At 37.3% G+C, this 19,876-nt stretch overlaps 1 protein-coding gene across 1 annotated transcript in view; it reads left to right on the forward strand.

Moving 5' to 3' along the window:
* LOC113038829 (histone-lysine N-methyltransferase 2C-like) overlaps positions 1–19,876 on the forward strand; it is a 114,704-nt gene that overhangs the window by 83,811 nt on the left and 11,017 nt on the right. Inside the window, 10 exon segments of the mRNA XM_026196532.1 lie at positions 879–2,408; positions 2,500–2,691; positions 7,067–7,234; positions 7,391–7,508; positions 7,620–7,761; positions 15,658–15,836; positions 15,957–16,093; positions 17,341–17,554; positions 18,727–18,866; positions 19,743–19,844. Coding sequence (XP_026052317.1) covers positions 879–2,408; positions 2,500–2,691; positions 7,067–7,234; positions 7,391–7,508; positions 7,620–7,761; positions 15,658–15,836; positions 15,957–16,093; positions 17,341–17,554; positions 18,727–18,866; positions 19,743–19,844 — 2,922 coding nt within the window.

Genomic DNA, 19,876 nt, shown 5'->3' on the forward strand with positions numbered 1-19,876 from the left:
TTCAAGACATTTGTCAGGTTTTTGTACCCTTAAAACACAAATTTCTTACTCATCCCATCCAACGTTACTAATTCCCAAATGTCATTTTAGATCTAGTAATGGAAGCTTGAGCCCATTGATAGCAGACTATTGCAGTTATTAATGCAGTTATGAGAGAGAGAGAGAGAAAGAGAGAGTGAGTGAGTGAGTGAGAGTGATTAAGCTTGTGTTACCCGAGTCTGTGCAGCCGAAACTGTTCATGAAGTGCATCTGCATCAAGAACAGCTCCGTTATTACCTCGCTAGTGTGATATGGCATGTAGCTTTTACTTCACCAAAATTTAAAAACTAAAACATTACTAAAATCATCAGAGCAGCGCTAACAACATGCTGTTAGTGTTTGAATTTGAATGAGAGATTCTTGTACATAATAAAACATAGTTTTGTGGCAAAAACAGGGAAATAATTTGTTGATTTTATCTTAGGGTTTACTATATTTGCTTGGCTTGGAAAACGTTTGAAATATAATGCGGTCAAGACCTGGCTGGAACTACTTTCGCTGTGTGTCTCCCTGAAAATAATTGCACGCCTAATCAGCCAATCAGATTCAAGCATTCAACAGCCCCCGTACTATATATGAAATTATATTTTCTGATGTAAGAAATGCTGCTACATTTACAAAGAATTCACATCTAATGAAGAGTTTTATTTCTAAAATACCATTGTTGGCTTAATTTGTGCACTGTTTCAAGGATTCACCACTATATATTATAGAGACAACATTGTAGCTATTTCTTAAAATGTCATAGACCTGTTGAAATGAATGGAAAAAGTAAAGTACGAAATAGGTTTCAGTCCAATTTAAGAATATTAAAAGTAAAATTTGTCTGTTTTTTCCAGATTCGCAAACAGCAGAAGGAGCATGCAGAGCTTATAGAGGAGTACAGGGTTAAACAGCAGCAACAAGGTGTCATGCAGCCTGCAATGATGCATGGAATGCCACCAATGCAGCCTCATGCTGGTATGATGCCAGTTGGGCCCCCAATGAACCAACCTATGATGGGTCCCATGATGCCCATTCGTCTTCCCCCTGGCCAATCAGATGCAGCTAATGTGACCATCACAGCAGGTTGGCACCCCGCTGCACCTGTTCCCAGTGGAGGACCTCAAATGCCAGGAGTAATGCCCGCTCAAGTAGTGCAGGCACAGCCTCCTCAGCCGCCAGTGGCTAAGCCCAGTCAGGGGCAGGCAGGAGGTGAGTCTTCTCATGTGAATTTCGATGATACCAACCCATTTAGCGAAGGCTTCCAGGAACGTGAGCGTAAGGAGCGTCTACGGGAGCAGCAAGAGAGGCAAAGGGTGCAGCTCATGAAGGAGGTGGAAAGGCAGCGGGTAAAACAATGCATGGAGCAGCAGCAAGTCCCTAACTGCCAAGATGGCACCATGAGGGCCTTGTCCCAAATGCCTTTTTATAACCAGGATTTACCACAGGACTTCATGCAGCCACCCAGAATGCAGCAGCAGATGCAATGTCCACCATTTCCAAAGCAGCAAAGCATGCAACCAGGGTTCGTTGGAGGACCTTCCAGACCAATGATGGTTAACGGTCCGTTCCCTCAGGAAATGGGACCGGGGTTTGTTTCTGAGAACCTAGCACCCCATGGGCCTAACTTTGTCCAAGCACAAGCTAGACCTCTGAGATATCCTGGGCCAAATATGATGCCTCAGAATCCAACTCAAGGGCACCAGTTTCCAAACTTTCCAGGTCCCGGTTCATCACTTATCCAGCTGTACTCCAACATCATTCCAGAGGAGAAGGCCAAGAAGAAAAGGAACCGCAAGAAGAAGAAAGATGATGATTGTGAGTCTCTGAGAGCTCCTTCCACACCTCACTCAGACCTGACTGCCCCGTTAACACCCTGCGTCTCAGATACATCATCCACACCAACAAGGAACCCAATGGTCTTTGGCGACCATGAGTTCTGCGAAACGTCCCAGCCTGGATCGTCTACACCAGGCTCCATGAGCAGCCAGCCCCACTCTGAGCTGGAGCGCCAGCTCTCTGAAGGCAGCTGCGGTGGAGGGCCAGAGATGGCCATGACCCAACAGGAAATGCATGACAGGATCCTGTCCAACATCAAATTGGAGAAGGTGGAGGCGAGTGACTGCCAAGGGAATAAGGGAATGGAGATGGAAATGGGACTAGGCATGGTCAAGGTAGAGGGAGAGAGGGAAGGAATGTTGCCTCATCCTGCGAGCCAAAGTCCAGCCAACGGCTCCAAAGGGGAAGCTGGGAATGAACTCCTCAAACACCTCCTGAAGAATAAGAGGACTCCACCACAGAGGTCTGAAGACAGTTTGAGGCCAGAGGAAGAGGGATCCATGGACTACAAAGCTTTTCTGCGACAGAGCTCCATGGACAGCAATGGGGTGAGGGAGTCAGGATGCATCATTTTCATTTTTATTCATGGTTATTTATCAACTATTTGTCTTAATGGTGTCAGTTTTTTCATCCCTACAGACCTTTTCGGATTCAAACTACCCTGATTTCCCTGGGCCATTACTTCCAGAGGACAAGAAGAAACAGAGGAACAAGAGGGCACCCAAGAGTGGAGACAGACCCTCTCCCCGCTGTAAAAAGCGGAAGAAAGAAGAGGATGGGAATCAAGCAGTGTATTCCTCTACTGAGCCAGTAATGACCCAGTTAAAACAGGTACGATGAAAATTTTTATTTATTTTCAGTCTGTCACAGCCTTGTCAGTAGGGATCCCTTCATAAACACCAAACAAGAAATGTGTTCTTTTTGACTCACATTGCTTTTTGACTCACATCATTTAGCATCATGAGCAATAGCAATAAAGTGTTTTCATTTAAGTCTCTCATTAATTTATTTGAAAGGTATATCCATGGCAAAGTTGAATTTTACTCCAGTCTTCAGAGTAACATGATCTTTTATAAATCTCAAGAAATATTTTAATTTTTTTTATTATTATTTATGTTCATATTTTTTGTGAAAACCATTCTACATTTTTTCTTTTGAATAGAAAGTTCAAAAGAACAGCATTTATTTTAAATGGATTTTTTCCCATTATAAATGTCTTTACTATGATTTTTCCCAATTAAATGCATCTTCGCTGAAAAAAAGAATTCAAATAAAGAGCTATTGTTTATTTAGTAAACTTTAAAAAAAGGTAACTCTTACAAGGTTCCATTTTTTAACTATATTTAATGCATTAACTAACAATGAACACTAAAATAATATTTATTAATCTATGTTAATTTTAGTTAATAAAAATACTACTGATTGCTACAAACCTGATTCCCAAAAAATGGAACACTGTACAAATTGTGAATAAAAACATAGAAGTTTCAGAATACAGTAAATGTATCATTTTAAGGGAAAGATAAGTTGATTTTAAATTTCATGGCATCAACACATCTAAAAAAATGTTGGGACAAGGCCATGTTTACCACTCTGTGGCATCCGCACTTCTTTTTATAACAGTCTGCAAACGTCTGGGGACAGAGGAGACAAGCTGCTCAAGTTTAGGAATAGGAATGTTGTCCCATTCTTGTCTAATACAAGCTTCTAGTTGCTCAGCTGTCTTAGGTCTTCTTTGTCGCATCTTCCTCTTTATGATGCACCAAATGTTTTCTGTGGGTGAAAGATCTGGACTGCAGTCTGGCCATTTCAGTATCTGGATCCTTCTTCCACGCAGCCATGATGTTGTAATTGATGTAGTATTTGGTCTGGCATTGTCATGTTGGAAAATGACAATGAAAAGAGACGAAGTCTGGATGGGAACATATGTTGTTCTAGAACTTGGATATACCTTTTAGCATTGATGGTGCCTTTCCAGATGTGTAAGCTGCCCATGCCACATGCACTCATGTACATTTACATTTATTCATTAAGCAGACGCTTTAATCCAAAGCGACTTGCATATGAAGACAGTGGAAGCAATCAAAAACAACAAAAAGAGCAATGATATATAAGTGCTATAACAAGTCTCAGTTAGGTTAACACAGTACACATAGCATGGGATTTTAAATAATATAATAAATAAAAAGAAAACAGAATAAAAAATAAAAAAAGAATAGAGCAAGCTAGTTAGAAGTCTTTACAAATACACACATATATATAATTGCATAATAAATGAAAATAAAAATAGAATACAAAAAGATTAGAAAGGTAGTTAGATTTTTTAAGAATAGAATTAGAATATTGAGTGTTAAAGTTAGAGGGTCAAATAAAGATGGAAGAGATGTGTTTTAAGCCGATTCTTGAAGATGGCTAAGGACTCAGCTGCTCGGATTGAGTTGGGGAGTTCATTCCCCCAGGAGGGAACATTTAATTTAAAAGTCCGTAAAAGTCACTTTGTGCTTCTTTGGGATGGCACAATCAAGCGACGTTCACTTCTAGAATGCAAGCTTCTAGAGGCACATAAGTCTGACAAATTTAGGTAAATGGGTGCAGAGCCAGTGGTGGTTTTGTACGCAAACATCAATGCCTTGAATTTTATGCGAGCAGCTATTGGAAGCCATTGCACATTGATAAACAGAGGTGTGACGTGTATTTGTTTTGCCTCATTAAAAATTAATCTTGCTGCCGCGTTCTGAATTAATTGTAAAGGTTTGATAGAACTGGCTGGAAGACCTGCCAAGAGAGTATTGCAATAGTCCAGCCTGGACAGAACAAGAGTTTGAACAAGGAGTTGTGCAGCATGTTCCGAAAGAAACTGTACCGGCCGTGTGTACTTAGACCTGCATGGCTTAATCTTTGAGACAAGCATATGTTACTGGCAGGATCAAACAGGTAGCCCTCAAGAGGGGGTGTGGGATGGACAACCGCAGCGCGCTTGTTTCCTACACGCGGGTCTCGCTCCGCAGAGGGTGTCCAGTTAGATTTTTTAAGAATCTATGATCTGCCAGATGACATGGCGTCCCAGTTTTCCAAAAAGAACTTCAAATTTTGATTCGTCTGACCACAGAACAGTTTTCCACTTTGCCACAGTCCATTTTAAACGAGCCTTGGCCCAGAGAAAACACCTGTGCTTCTGGATCATGTTAGATACGGCTTCTTTTTTGACCTATAGAGTTTTAGCCGGCAACGGCAAATGGCACGGTGGATTGTGTTCACTGAAAATGTTTTCTGGAAGTATTCCTGAGCCCATGTTGTGATTTTCATTACAGTAGCATTCCTGTATGTGATGCAGTGCCGTCTAAGGGCTGAAGATCACAGGCATCCAGGATGGTTTTCTGGACTTGACCCTTACACACAGAGATTGTTCCAGATTCTCTGAATCTTTGGATGATATTATGCATTGTAGATGATGATAACTTCAAATTTTTTGCAATTTTTCTCTGAGAAACTCCTTTCTGATATTGCTCCACTATTTTTCACCGCTGCATTGGGGGAACTGGTGATCCTCTGCCCATCTTGACTTCTGAGAGACAGTGCCACTCTGAGGCTCTTTTTATACCAATTTTATGTTCCCAATTGACCTAATAAGTTGCAAATTTGTCCTCCAGCTGTTCCTTATATGTACATTTAACTTTTCCAGCCTCTTATTGCTACCTGTCCCAACTTTTATGGAATGTGTAGTTCTCATGAAATCCAAAATGAGCCAATATTTGGCATAACGTTTCAAAATGTCACTTTCAACAGTTGATGTGTTATCTATATTCTATTGTGAATAAATGTGCGTTTATGAGATTTGTAAATCGGTTATGAGATTGAAATCGTTGTAGTTCATACTAGCTCTGGTCCATTAAATTAGATTAATAAATACAACTTTGATTTAAATAATTTATTAAAAATTGTTGGAATCAACATTTATTAAAATTAATAAATGCTTGTTAACTAATCCAGTTAACATACTGGAACCTTTTTGTTAAGTGTAACGGAAAAACCTTTCTAAAAGTATCTTCTTTTGAGGACGTTTATGTATTTTTACTGAGAAAAAAAGACTAAATGCTAATTTAGAAAGTGATTTTACAGTAGAAAATCCACTCAATGTTAGATAGTATACACTCGTTGCATTGCTATAACTAGGGGTGCTCCGATCACGATCGGCCGATCGTTAATGCGCATCTCGTCAGTAAAGCCGGTTCTCTAATCAGCGGTTAATTCCATCAGGTGCGTGATTTCACATAGAGCAGCTGTTACTACACAGAGCCATTGTTTACTGAGAAGATGCGCCAATAAACACTGAAAATATAGTGGATTTGCGCATCTTCTCTATTAACAACGGCTCTGTGTAGTAACAGCTGCTCTATGTGAAATCACTTATATATTTATATATATATATATATATGTGTGCGTGTGTGTGTATGTGTTTGTCGAAGCCACTTTGACGTGCACTATGAGAATGAGTCTAGCATGTTCTGCTTTTAATTTCAGACATGATTACAGACAGGAGAGGCTGTGCCATTCCAACTGGTAGATAATGAGCTCTATGATTAAGGAATCTGGAATCAACACCGCAGTTTTTAAATCTCCTCCTGAAGTTTTCTCTATCCAAAGCATTGCTCATTACTTATGTGTGTTTTGTTAGCAATTTAACAATTCTTTTGTTTTGTTCTTTTGTCAGCATATTAGTATTCAGCATATTAGAATGATTTCTGAAGGATCATGTGACACTGAAGACTAATGATGCTGAAAATTCAGCTTTGCATTGCAGGGATAAAATATATTTTAAAAGAAAACTTTTAAAAAATGTAATCTCATAGTACAGTTTTACTGTATTTTTGCTCAAAATGAATGCAGCCTTTGTGTTCATAAGAGACTTTTAAAAACGAAAAAATTGTTTTGGCGCCAAACATTTCAATATAATAGTAGATATAGTCATTGTGAAATTAAATGGTTTTTAAACAATTTAGTCTTATTGAGTTGAGTCTTAGCATAGGATGTATCTCATACCTTACGCTCATCACATGAGAAGTAGTCAGTTTTCTGACAGGTTTCTTAAATATACTCATACATGACCTCATGAGTGCAGGTCTCTCAATTCTAACGCTTTTCTTAGCATGACTTTTATCTCATGGTTACCATGTGTCGCTCTTTGTGTCTTCTTGTTTCATTGCAGCAGCAGGTTTCTCTCTTGCCCCTAATGGAGCCTCTTGTGGGGGTGAACTTTGCCCATTTCGTGCCCTATGGGGGCGGCCAGCTGGACGGAGAGAGCCGTCTCTCGGGCTCATTTGGGAGCGCCTCATTGGACGGTGTCTCTGACTATTACTCCCAGCTGATTTACAAGGTAATTAAGAGCAGCTAATAAAACACTCCATGACTGTACATTTACTGCTGAAGCTTTTTTATGACCTACTTCAAGTCTCATCAGCAGTAAACTCCACTTATTAGATTTCATGTATGAGATGTGCAGATGGTCACTCGTATTTTCCTCTCTCTACAGCAGAATAATTTGAGTAACCCTCCCACGCCTCCCGCCTCTCTTCCCCCGACTCCTCCTCCAGTGGCGCGCCAGAAGTTGCTCAATGGCTTTGCCACAACAGAGGAGCTTGCCAGCAAAGGTGGCGTCATTGTTGGGCATGATGATGAACAATTTATAGCAACAACTCAAAACATAGATAAAAATAAATGTATTATAATATTCATAATGACACCGATGTTTGTTTGAACAGTCACCAAAGGGCTGCTTTCTCGACCGCTGCAGTTTAAGGCTGAGGAGGAGCTGCTGGCTCGAGCTCTGGCTCAGGGGCCCAAAACTGTGAATGTGCCGGCTTCCCTTCCCACCCCGCCTCATAACAACCAGGAAGAGCTCAGGTCAGTAGACAGATAACAAGAACTGGAAGTACACTTCCCTTTGACGTTTTTAACATTTCTTTATAATAATTATAATTGCAATTTTGCTAAATTCTAGATGTATTAGCAGGGACCATGCACCTTCACAGTAAACATTTTAAAATATATTAAAATAGAAAACAGATATTTTAAAGGGGTCATATAATGCTGCTAAAAATAACATTTTAACATTTTGTAACACTTTTTTTTTGAGGTTTCCATTGACTGCTAGCTAACCTTTTTCAAGGGCAAATCCAAGCCCAACTCTTTCTCCAAAAAGTTTTTGGTATAAACGATTTTTTTACGCAACTCTGTGATGACGTCATGTTGGGGAGAGGTCGAGGAAAGGTAGCCTCAGCCTAGTATGGTGCTGCGTTCCAGGCAACCCGTAACCCGTGTTTTTCCAACCTTAAACTCGTGAAAGTGCACTGGAACGACAGTCAAACCCGTGACTTCCCACCTGTGAACTCGTGTCTCGTACTAGATCGATGTACTACGAGTTCCGAGGTCACAAAGCACGCAAAACAACGATGACAGCCCATATGAATAGTACTGTCTACGGATGCAGTGTTTATGCAAGTAGTACACGTTGAAAAAACGATTTTAGGTCAATGTAACGTTGCAATAAAATACATAATCTAGTTACAATTCCTTGCCCTCAGAAAGTTTGTCGTAACTTGCCTGGAACGGTACAAAGTTGTTAGTAGTGATATGAAATAGTGATTACGAGCTCAAAAACCTGCCTGGAACTCAGCATCAGAACTAACGTTATAGCGAATGACTGGGATGAGGAAGAGGTGGCGAGAGCAAACATGTATAATGACCCGCAGCTGTGTAATTTCGATCAAGCCAGCCATGAGACGGTAAATGAGGAATTGCCAAGAACTGATGTCCGTCAAAGCCTGTAATGCATGGTCCGAGGAGAATGAGTGGAGAGTTGGTGAAGTGTCCTGATGAGTTGCTATCATTTAGCATCGCAGCAATTGAGCACTGGAGCTAGTTTATGAGCAGCAGTGCACAATAACGACTCACACACACACACAAATATATATATATATATATATATATATATATTTGTTTTGTTTTTTTACTGTCATTGAGTAGCACCGAGTGAAAAAAAATCTATGTTTTCTTTATATCTAGTGGCAGTGATCATGACGTTAGTTCAGATAAGTACCGGTAACCTTTGTCATAATGTCGTAGTACTGGTAAACTTTGTCTTTGTCATCAAGAAATAGAAGGCATCATGCTAGCTATATGGACGTTTCTAAGCGTTTATCTCGTCCTCTGGTGAAAATGTTGTTGCAAACGTAGCCGCGTGTGTGTCGCTGTGTTTGGCAGGTGCTTGTGTGGGCGGTGCTGTCCCATGGAAACTGCGCTGAAAAGTTTGTGCTGTAGGGAAGCGAGTGCGTTTGGGTCGCTGTTGGTCGATATCTCTCTATCTCTCTGTCTGTCTGTCTGTCTATCTATCTATATATGTAGTCTATTTATCTATATATATATATCTATGTATTTATCTATTTATCTATAATCTGCGCTATCTGAATACTGCGCGTCTATTACTCGTCTCTCTAGTCACTCTCAATGCTCTCAAGGCATGCTTTGGTAAATTCTCTCCCCAACGTGACGTGATGCAATGCATTGTGGGGGAAAGGAGACCGCTGCAAGATAGTACCTACTTTTTCGTATTATTTAGGCCTTTAAGAATCTTTTATTTTAGAAAATCCACTTTTACATCAAAATCCACTTGAAGGTTGATCAAGGCCTTGTTCAGCCTTTTATTCCAGAGCAAATGCCTTAACACAGATGAAACCCTTTTGAAGAAGTTCCATTATTTTGAAACTTTCAAAAGTGCCCCAATTAATGAATTCCCATGGTATGTGTGTAAATGTAAGGGAAACCAAATAGCAGGTTGACAGAACTTTGAATGTGATTGTGTTTTAAGTCTGTTTTTTCAGCATCTCAGTTAAAGTGCCCCTATTATAGGTAATGAAAGGTTAATATTTTGGTTTTGGGAGCCCCCACAACAGTTTGACATGAATGCAAGGTCAAAAAACACTTTCATTGTCTTATAATATGCATTTTTTTTTACCTTACTTGCTCAACGACTCCCAAGTTTAATGATTCATTTTTTCAAACCCCTTCTTTGCGTGTCGCTAATCTGCGGTGATTTATTGGATTGATCTCATTTTCATTTCATCATACCTGTTTTTTTTTTTTTTTTTTTTAATTAATTATTAAAGTTCAATTAAACATCATACAAAGATCACAGTAATTCAAATTACAAAAATACAGGCATCACAGTTCGTAAACAAATATTACACAAAAATAAATAAATAAATAAATAAAATAAATACATAAATAAAAAAAATAAAAAAAAAGAGAGACTTACAGACTTCATTTTTAATAAAAATGCATAAAATAAATTTCTATTTTCAATTAAAAAGTTTTGAGTATATATCAATTACTGACACAGCTTTCTTATTTTTTACAAATTTAAGAGACTCAAAATATATATCAATTTCAATTTGGAAAAATTTAAAACATGGTCTTGATTTGGAAAATTTAGCTTTATGAATATGGAATTTACCTAGTAAAATAAAGAGATTTACAATATTACATAAACTTCTATTACTACAATCAAAATATGTAATAATCTGTTTCCCTTCAAGCGTTATTGTATGTTTTGTTTTAAATGCCACATAACTTTCAACATTTTTCCAAAATGTAATACAAAATGAACAACCATAAAAGAGATGAGATAAAGATTCTTGTTCATTCTTACAAAAACTACAAAGATCATCAACAGGTTTGAATTTTGAAATAAACAAATTTGTGGGATATATATTGTGTAATATTTTCAAATGTAATTCCCTAACTTTATTTGTGATACAAAATTTAAAAGGAACAAGCCACGCCTCATGCCAGTTGATCTCAGGAAAATGAGAATTCCAGAAAAATTTTCCACGAGGTGTTATTTTCTTTAAACTTGAAAAACCTTTTTTAATGTGCTTATTAGTACAATTGCTACTCATAATATCCATACCGTTTATATAAAGAGAAGTATTTAAACCAGAAACTTTGTTTTGTTTTTTATAACTTTTCATTAGTTCTAATATGCCATTAGGTATAGACTTGAAAACAGAGTTATATTCTTTGAATGTTATTGGAAATGCCTTCTCTCTGAGAAAAGTTTCATATTTACATAATTGATTATTACCGTCAAAAAGATCTTTTAAAAATATAATATCTCTATCGATCCATTTCTGCAAATAGAGTGACTTGTTCCCCTTAGTAATGCATTCATTATTCCAAATGATGGACTTGTGTGGAGAGAAGTTGTGAGAATGACAGAGCTTCCAAGCCAAAAGAGCTTGTTGATAAAATTGGGATAGTTTTAGTGGCAATCTTGTAATATTGTAGTTACATTTCAATAAAAATTTTAGGCCTCCTACATTATTAAAGATGTTATTGGGGATAAAGTACCATAATGATTCAGGTGTCCTCAAACATTCCTTCAACCATTTCACCTTAAAGGTATAATTTAAGTCACAGAAGTCCAAAAATTCAAATCCGCCTTCATCCTTCGAACCAGAGAGCACCGCTTTTTTAAGGTGATGGTGTCTGTTTTTCCATACAAAATTTGTAAATATGGTATTTATATCTTTACATATTGAATCATGAACATTAAGAGAGAGAGCAGGATAAACAAATCTTGAAATCCCTTCTGCTTTAGTCAAAAGAATCCTTCCTAAAATAGAAATATCTCTTTGAAGCCATAAATTTAAAATTGTTTTGGATTTCTTCAATTTAGATGAAAAATTTAGTTGTTGACGTTGTTTGTGATCCTTGCAGATATGAATACCTAAATATTTTACACATTTTTTAACAGGTAAATTAAACATTTTTTCCTCTTCAGTCTGATACAGGCATAGGACTTCACATTTAGATTTGTTAAGCATTAAACCTGAAGCAGCAGAGAATTGGTCAATTAGGGTTATAGCTTTATCAATTTGATGTTTGTCATTCAAAAAGAGAGCTGTATCATCCGCTAGTTGAGTTACTCTAATTTCCTTACCGAAAATAGACAATCCCTTAATAATAGGACTGTGTTTAATATGTAATGATAGTAATTCAACCACCAGCAGGAACAAAAATGGTGAAATAGGGCAACCCTGGCGAACTGATCTCAGTACAGGGAATCTTTTGGTTGTGTTGGGATATATCATCACAGAACTATCAATATTTTTATAAAGCATTTCAACCATAGATATAAAATTTTGTCCAAAATCAAAAATCTGAAGTGCTTTAAATAAAAAATAGTGTTCTACCGTATCAAATGCTTTATAAAAATCAAGAAATACTATTAGTGCATCAGTATTAATGTTATCAGAATAATCCACCAGGTCTAGAACAAGTCTTATATTGGAGCTAATGTGACGTTTAGACATAAAACCTGTTTGTGTTTCACTTATTATCTCATGAAGACCTCTTTTTAATCTTTTAGCAAAAATTAATGATACAATTTTGTAGTCAATATTTAAGAGTGTAATAGGTCTCCAATTTTCTATCAGTAAATGATCTTTATCAGGCTTAGGGAGAAGACATATTAAACATTGCTTCATGCTCGAAGACATTTCCTTTTTTAACATACATTCTTTAAATAACTCAAATAAAGGATTTTCAATAATCTCCCAAAAATGCAAATAAAATTCAACTGAAAGCCCATCATTACCTGGTGATTTACCTTTTTTCATTGAACAAACAGTCTCTGACATTTCCGCTTTAGTAATAGGACGATCACAGTCTAACTTAAATTGTTCAGATATAGTTGGTGTAAATGCTTTAACTGAATCAATGAATTTATCACACTCAATAAATTGAATATTAGACTTATATATATTGCTATAAAATGTACCAACATATCTTGAAATATCTAAAGAATTAGAAGTAATGTTATTATCAATTTTAAGAGTAGTTAAATTATTTCTCTTGCGATTTCGTTTCTCTAAAGCAAAGAAATAACTCGAATTTTTTTCTCATTGCTCTAGCCATTTTGCTCATGACCTTACAAAAGCTCCTTTAGCCATATCAATATACATATCATCTATTTCCTCTTTTAATTTTTTCATTATAGTTTCTTCTTCCTCTGAAAGATTATTCTTCATCATTAAAATATTTAAATTATCCATAATGCTTATTTCTTTTGCTATATTATTTTTTTTAATTGCTTTACTTCGTTTAATTGCTATTTCTCTAATTTTAAATTTGAAAAATTCCCATTTTTGTATGTGATTCACATCTTTATTATCAAATATGCTTTTTGCTGTTATTTTGACCAAATCACAAAACTCATTATCTTTTAATAAATTATTATTTAGTTTCCAATAACCACGTATATTACCATTTTGTTGTTTTGTTCCTGCTAAATGGATTGCAATTAATTTATGATCAGAAAATGGAGCATAACTATGTGATGATTCTGCCACAAATTGCAGACAAAAGGGAGATATAAGCCATAGATCAATTCTAGACTGAGAGGATCTACTAACATTGCTCCAGGTAAATTCGTTAATATCAGGGTTTAGAAAACGCCAAACATCTATAATTGCTAGTTGTTCACAAATATATGCAGTACTTTTGAATCTTGAATGTGGAGTTAATCTTACAGGTACTCTATCTACAAGATCATCTGGAGCATCATTATAGTCACCTCCAATAATTGAATGTGCCCCTTTGTATTTGTTTTTAAAGGCTTCAAGTTTCAAACAAAGTTGTAAAAACATTATTTTTGCTTGAGCTGTATTGTTATAGTTGTATAAATTACAAATTATAAAAAAAGAGTTGTCTAATTTGAGAACCAAGATTATCCATCTACCCTCGTTTGAGGTCATTGATTCAATGATATCTCCTTTAAATTTATTAAGTAAAATGGCGACACCTGCAGATTGTTGTGAGGCATGACAGAAATAACATATATCTCCCCATTGTGCTTTCCAAAACTTCACATCATCGTCCACCGAATGAGTCTCTTGTAAAAAAATTAAATCAGCATCTTTTCGTCTACTGAATAAAAAGATTGATTTCCTCTTGGTGCTATCACGAATACCTCTTACATTCAAAGATATTATTTTTAAGGAACTAAAACAGAAGTCTGTCATAATACAAAAAAAGAAAAATAATGAACTGGATGTCTGTTAAAGTTATAAGAACTAAGTTAGTTAAAGGAAAAGAGAAAAAAGACCTGAGATAGAAAATATAAAGTATTAGCTTACCGCCAAGTAGAAAACTCTGAACATGAGTACCTCAATAAACTCCTTAACATTCTTATTTTAACTATTGGAGTGAACATATTGCTCTTTTAACTGTCTACCAAAAAAGCATTAACCTCACATTAAGGTAAGTTTAACAAATTATGCGGTGTGTCTCACACCGTTAATGATGACAGCAGACCCCTGCCATTTCGTTTTCTTTCCGTCAGCACGCGCTTTCTGAACAAGAGGCCAGAGTTTATTTCTGCATTGTCTCTCCAGTTGGGTTAGATCTTCCGTCATTCGAAGATTCTTTCTCTTCATGACATCAGCGTTGAGAGAAGCTCTCCATAGTCTGAATCTGAAGGTGCGCATGGTGAACTGAATGATGATTGGACGTGTGCTTTTATCCTCTCTCGGGCGTCCAACCCTGTGCACAGTGTCCACCATGAACCCAAGCTTGCTCTTTTCCTCTGGGATGATTTCCGCAATAATCTCCAGCACCTCCTTCCTCACGTCCTCGTTGCTGCTCTCTGGAAGATTCAGAAGACGAAGATTCCATCTCCTACTGTACCGCTCCGACTCTTCTTGTTTCTCCCTCAGGATAGTCATCTGGTCACTCATCTTTTTTACTGCATCCTCAGTACCTTTACACTGAATCTCCAACCCTGTCACATTTTCTTGCACTTTAGCAATCTCTGCTGTATTTTTCATAATCATTCCTTCAAACTTCAAAAAAACGGTCGTTTAAGCCGTTAATGGCTTTTAGGATATCAGCATTTGAAACTGCTTCCTCCTCTTTAGTGCAGACTTTTTTAGGATTTGGGCTTTTTGTTGGAGTATCAGGAAGAGGTTTACATAAAACCGAGAACGAACTTTCAGCATCTATGTCCATTAGCAAGCCTTCCTTTCTCACCTTCTTAGCATCTCTCTTTGACATCGTAGCACACTTGTCCTGGCTCATTAGCAAAACTTTAGCTTACAACACAGTGGGCACGTGTCCTCGTTTAGCAAGACTTTGGTTAGGCAAAGGGCCTTTTATTCGAGTGAAAAAACTTACTGGATGCAAGAGCAACACTCCACTCCTTCATTTGTCGATAATACAGTCTCAAAAATTTAATCTAAATCATTAGTACTCGATCAGAGTCTCGGAGCTCAGAATAAGACATCCGCACCGGTCGCCATCTTGGACCAACCCCCCATTTCATCATACCTGTAACGACTGATAAAGCAGCGTTTGTGAGCGCAGTGCTGCTTTGTTTACAGTGTTACCGGGGAAACCTCTACTTTTAAAGCTGCACCTAGTGGCAACGAATGAACTTGCATTTTCATTTAGACCAAAGTGAAAAGACCATCAAGTGGACAGGCTATATGCTAATGTTTCATAATGGTGTCAACATGAAACGGCTTGGGATTGGTTTTAAAAATGACTTGCTTCAAAGATTCAGAATCGACTCCTTTTTTTGAGAGACAATAACTTTATACACGGTGCACTTTCAGATTTATAACTTAGCAAGATGTTTTCATTCACTTAGAGCTGTGTTACACACTGTATGAAAAGTCGTTTACAAAAATCCATAATAGAGGCACTTTAAAACGTATCGATGTATTTTTCCTGTACACACAGGGGACAGGAGCACTGTGAAGACAGAGACACCCCGGACAGCTTTGTACCGTCGTCCTCCCCAGAGAGTGTCCATGGCATGGAGGTCAGCCGCTATCCTGATCTCTCATTGGTCAAGGAGGAGCCTCCTTCTCCAGCCCTGTCTCCAGTAATTCCAATGTTTCCTGTCTTTAGAGGCCAAGGTAATATGCTCCTTCAGATTTGTGCCTACACTTACATTATAAATGATTCGTGCTGTGAGACCACAGTGGATTTTTTTATTATTTTTTTTTTATGTTTTTGTATACTTTTATATTTTGTAGGCTCAGAGGTCAGGTTACGAGAGGTCAAGACGGAGCCTTCATCAGTGTTCTTCGGCTCTCAATATGGATCAGTGCAGAACGGCTCCAACACTGGACTGGTGTCCATCGCCATCACGCTGAAGCCAGCCGCTGCTGGGGTGAGGAACAGTGGTGTTTACCAGAGAAATACGTTTCTATCCAAATCACTCGATGCACCACTGCAGAATGTGCCTTGAATGACATTACAAGAACATGAAGTACAGAAAAAAATAATAAAGTACAACAAAACCATGGAAGAACAAGTACAGCCATTTCCCTGCTACAGAATGGGCAGATACACAACATTTGACAGATCATTTAAAGGTACAGGTTGTAGGACCTGCCACTAGAGGGTGCACAAAACAATAACAATCGTGCGGTTTGATGACGCTAAGAAGGAGCGTGGATGATGGGATTTGTTGTCTTCTACCCAACCGTTGACGGCCATCAAACAGACGGAAACATAAATCATGTATTTAACGCGAGTTCAACGATTTACACGAGTAGATTACATACAAAGTTAATGCAAAGACGCGATCAGACTATGGATCAGATGCATCCTCGCGCAGGTCTAGAGACGCAATGCCCCCGCATTTGGCATGTGTGCCCCATAATACTAATCTTGTTGATCATTATAATAGCATATGTTTTCTGTAAAGATACGAATCAAAACAACTCACCTGTCGAGTAAAACACAAGCGAGATCGGCATCTCTTTCAAGTTGAAGTTTGTCGCAAAGCTACTTCCGCATTTGTCCACGACACTGTTGTCATGTGGTTTCTACGTCAGTAAAGGCGGTAACAAAGGGTAACAAATGATAACAAATAACGTCATTAGATTCATATCCATGCTACATACTCCGATACAGTAGGTGGCGGTATGCACCTGATAAGCCATGGTTGCAATCTGCCATAAAACTAGGAAGAAGAAGAACTAACGTCATTGACAGGCGACTGCACTGCCCAGTGTCACTGTTTAGAATGGGAATTTTCTCATGATTTACAAGTAGTTGAAAACATTAGTGATATTTTTAGTAATCAGCTGGACAAAATATATAACATTAGCCTAGTGGTTTTTGGATATTTTACTGCAAATATCTTATAAATTGTATCTTTAGATTCATATTACAAGCAGTCAGTTGAAATGGAGTGAGCAGAAGTACAGCAGTATAAATAACTTGATTATTACATTGTCTGAAGAAAATGTGAGTTGTTTCTGCCAATAAGAAAAACCTGCTGCCTGAACCCCTAATATTAAGGAGTAGGAATAGTGATGCTTGCCTCAATAAACAGAGCTACTACATTTTTAAATTTTAATGTATGATATAATATCTAAACCCCTCTTATTCTTCACTGTGGTCTTTCAGAACATCACTGACGTTGTTGCAGCCATTGCTGACCTGATCCGTGTGAAGATCCCCAGCAGCTACGAGGTCAGCAGCGGCCCGGGGGGAACTATGGGAGCCATCAAGACCTCGGTGGATCCACAGCGTCTGACCTCTGCACTTCATGAGCAGAATGGACTGCGGGCCACACAGCAAGCACCCCAGCACCTGCAGCTCCTGCACAACCATACCAAAAGTGAGGAACACTGTCTTTGTCTCCATAAAGATGTTCTCCGTGTTATCCTTGACTTTGGATATGTATAATGCAACATAAAGGTGATTTAAATTAATTTTGGTTTTAGTGTTTTGGGAAAAAAAGAAAAAGGAAAACAAAGGTTTGGTTTGTAATTTAAATGTTTTTTTTTAAGTCTTTTGTGCTCATCAAGGCTGCATTTAAATACTGTAAAAATAGTAATATTATTACTATTTGAATTATTTGTTTTCTATTTAAAAACATATTTTACATGCAATTTATTCCTGTGATGAAAAGCTCAACATCATTACTCAAGTCTACAGCATCCTTACTTTAGAGTATTTTTACACAAGTGCCTAAACCTTTGCACAGTACTGTAGCTTTGCAGGTTTCTTGAAGTGTCTGTGAGACATTGCCACAGTTCTTTGTGCAAACACAAATCTCACTGGATTATTACATTTAATGGCAAAAATAATGTTTGGGAATGTAGACTTGATATTTACTACTAACACACTACAGCAAAATATATAATTAACTTACTTAAAACCATTTATTTTTCTTGGTGAAAATACTAGTGGCCTAAGACTTTTGCACAGTAGAGTAAAGAATAAAACCAAAACCAAATAAACATTTTATTTTATATATATATATATATAATATATTAAATACTTTTAGTACATTATATCTGACAATGATAACAATGTTTAAATGAATAACTGAATAAATAAATAAATCACTTTTATGGTGCATAATACATACATGGATACAGAATGTAGCGGTAGAATTAACTCGATTAGTATACGGTTGCATACAGCATGTTTACACAAATACAATTATAGGATAGCAATCAGGAATTGTTTATGCATCACTGTGCAGTATTGTGTCTGTGTCTGGCTGATGGAAAATCACTATTGATTGGACGATTGGAGAAGCTACTTAAACACACTAGTGATCTTGCCCTGAACTCCATCCTATTGAAGACTGCTCATCTGTGTCAGATACACACTTAATGAATGTACTGGATCAGATTAAAAACTTCAATACAAGATTACCCTGCATTCATTGCAGGGAAGTGATGCAGCTCAAATTAGAGTTGACTGATTGCCATTTTTACGCTAATCAGAGCTGGGAGGAAGAACGTTTTCTTTTTATTGACAACTGTGGATGTCTTTCAGGTCTTGTTGGTGGTAGAGCGCAGAATAAGAAGATACAGGAAAGCCCAGGACCGAAGCAACAATGGTGTCAACACTGTAAAGTGGTTGTCCTGGGAAATGGCGTGAGAAAAATGACCAAAGATGAGCAGGGTAAACCACAGGTAAGAATATGTTATTTTAGTTTACACTTAGTGAATTCAAAAGAGCATTTGAAACCCATTTTAGTTCTGAAATGTGGCATATTTCCAAGTGAAATGCAGGGTGGGACTTTATTTTATTGAGTGGGAACTGATTGGATCATTGTATTGTGAGCATAACCTGAACATGATAAGTATATTTTGGGTTTCGGGTGTGCACCTAATTGGTTAAATAGACCAAAAAATATGCCAAAAATGCCCGCCTTGGCCAGTATTCACATTAACAAAATTACTAACGTCTTAGATAAACAGTTGTGAGGACATAGGATATTAGATTGCATTAGGTCTTAAAGTGACAGTGGTCTAAAAAACTTGCTGCTGACTGTCATTAATGTTGATCAAACTACAAAATAATTTTTTTAATCTGAATAAACAAAACATTTTATATTATGTTTCATTAGTACAATATTGTATTTTACATTTCATTACTTTAAAGATTACTTTCAGATTACATTCAGTTTCGGTAGTATTTCTTACCTGCATACAACAAAATAGTATTGTTTATTTTATTTATATCTTCGTACTGTTGTATTTATTTGTCCTTCTGCTTGTCATTTCTGTTTTCTGTTCTGTGTTTCTTTAGTTGTAGGGCCTGCTCATTTTAGCTGCTCAGTAACTTGCAAATTAGTCTTAAAAACCAACATTAAAAATACTCGTCATGTTATCATGAATCATAATCCTTCCTGAAAATATTACAATGTGATATTTTTGCCATAGTGCCCACCCCTAGGATGCATAATTACATCAGCAGGAAAGTCATTTTTCAGAAGCGAAAACAACTTGCAAAGAAAGACAAGACGAGCATTTTTAAACCCGATGTCCTCCTCTGATTTCTCCCAGGAGTCTCAGTTATGTTCGGATGGTGGTTTGGTGTTCTGCAGTCACAGCTGTCTCATTCTGCACTCATCCTCCTCTCAGTCCAAAGGGAATGCTGACACCAAGGTTTGTTTGCTCTGTCATAATCCATATGCAAA

This window comes from Carassius auratus, chromosome 2, assembly GCF_003368295.1.
Source record: "Carassius auratus strain Wakin chromosome 2, ASM336829v1, whole genome shotgun sequence".
NCBI lineage: Eukaryota > Metazoa > Chordata > Actinopteri > Cypriniformes > Cyprinidae > Carassius > Carassius auratus.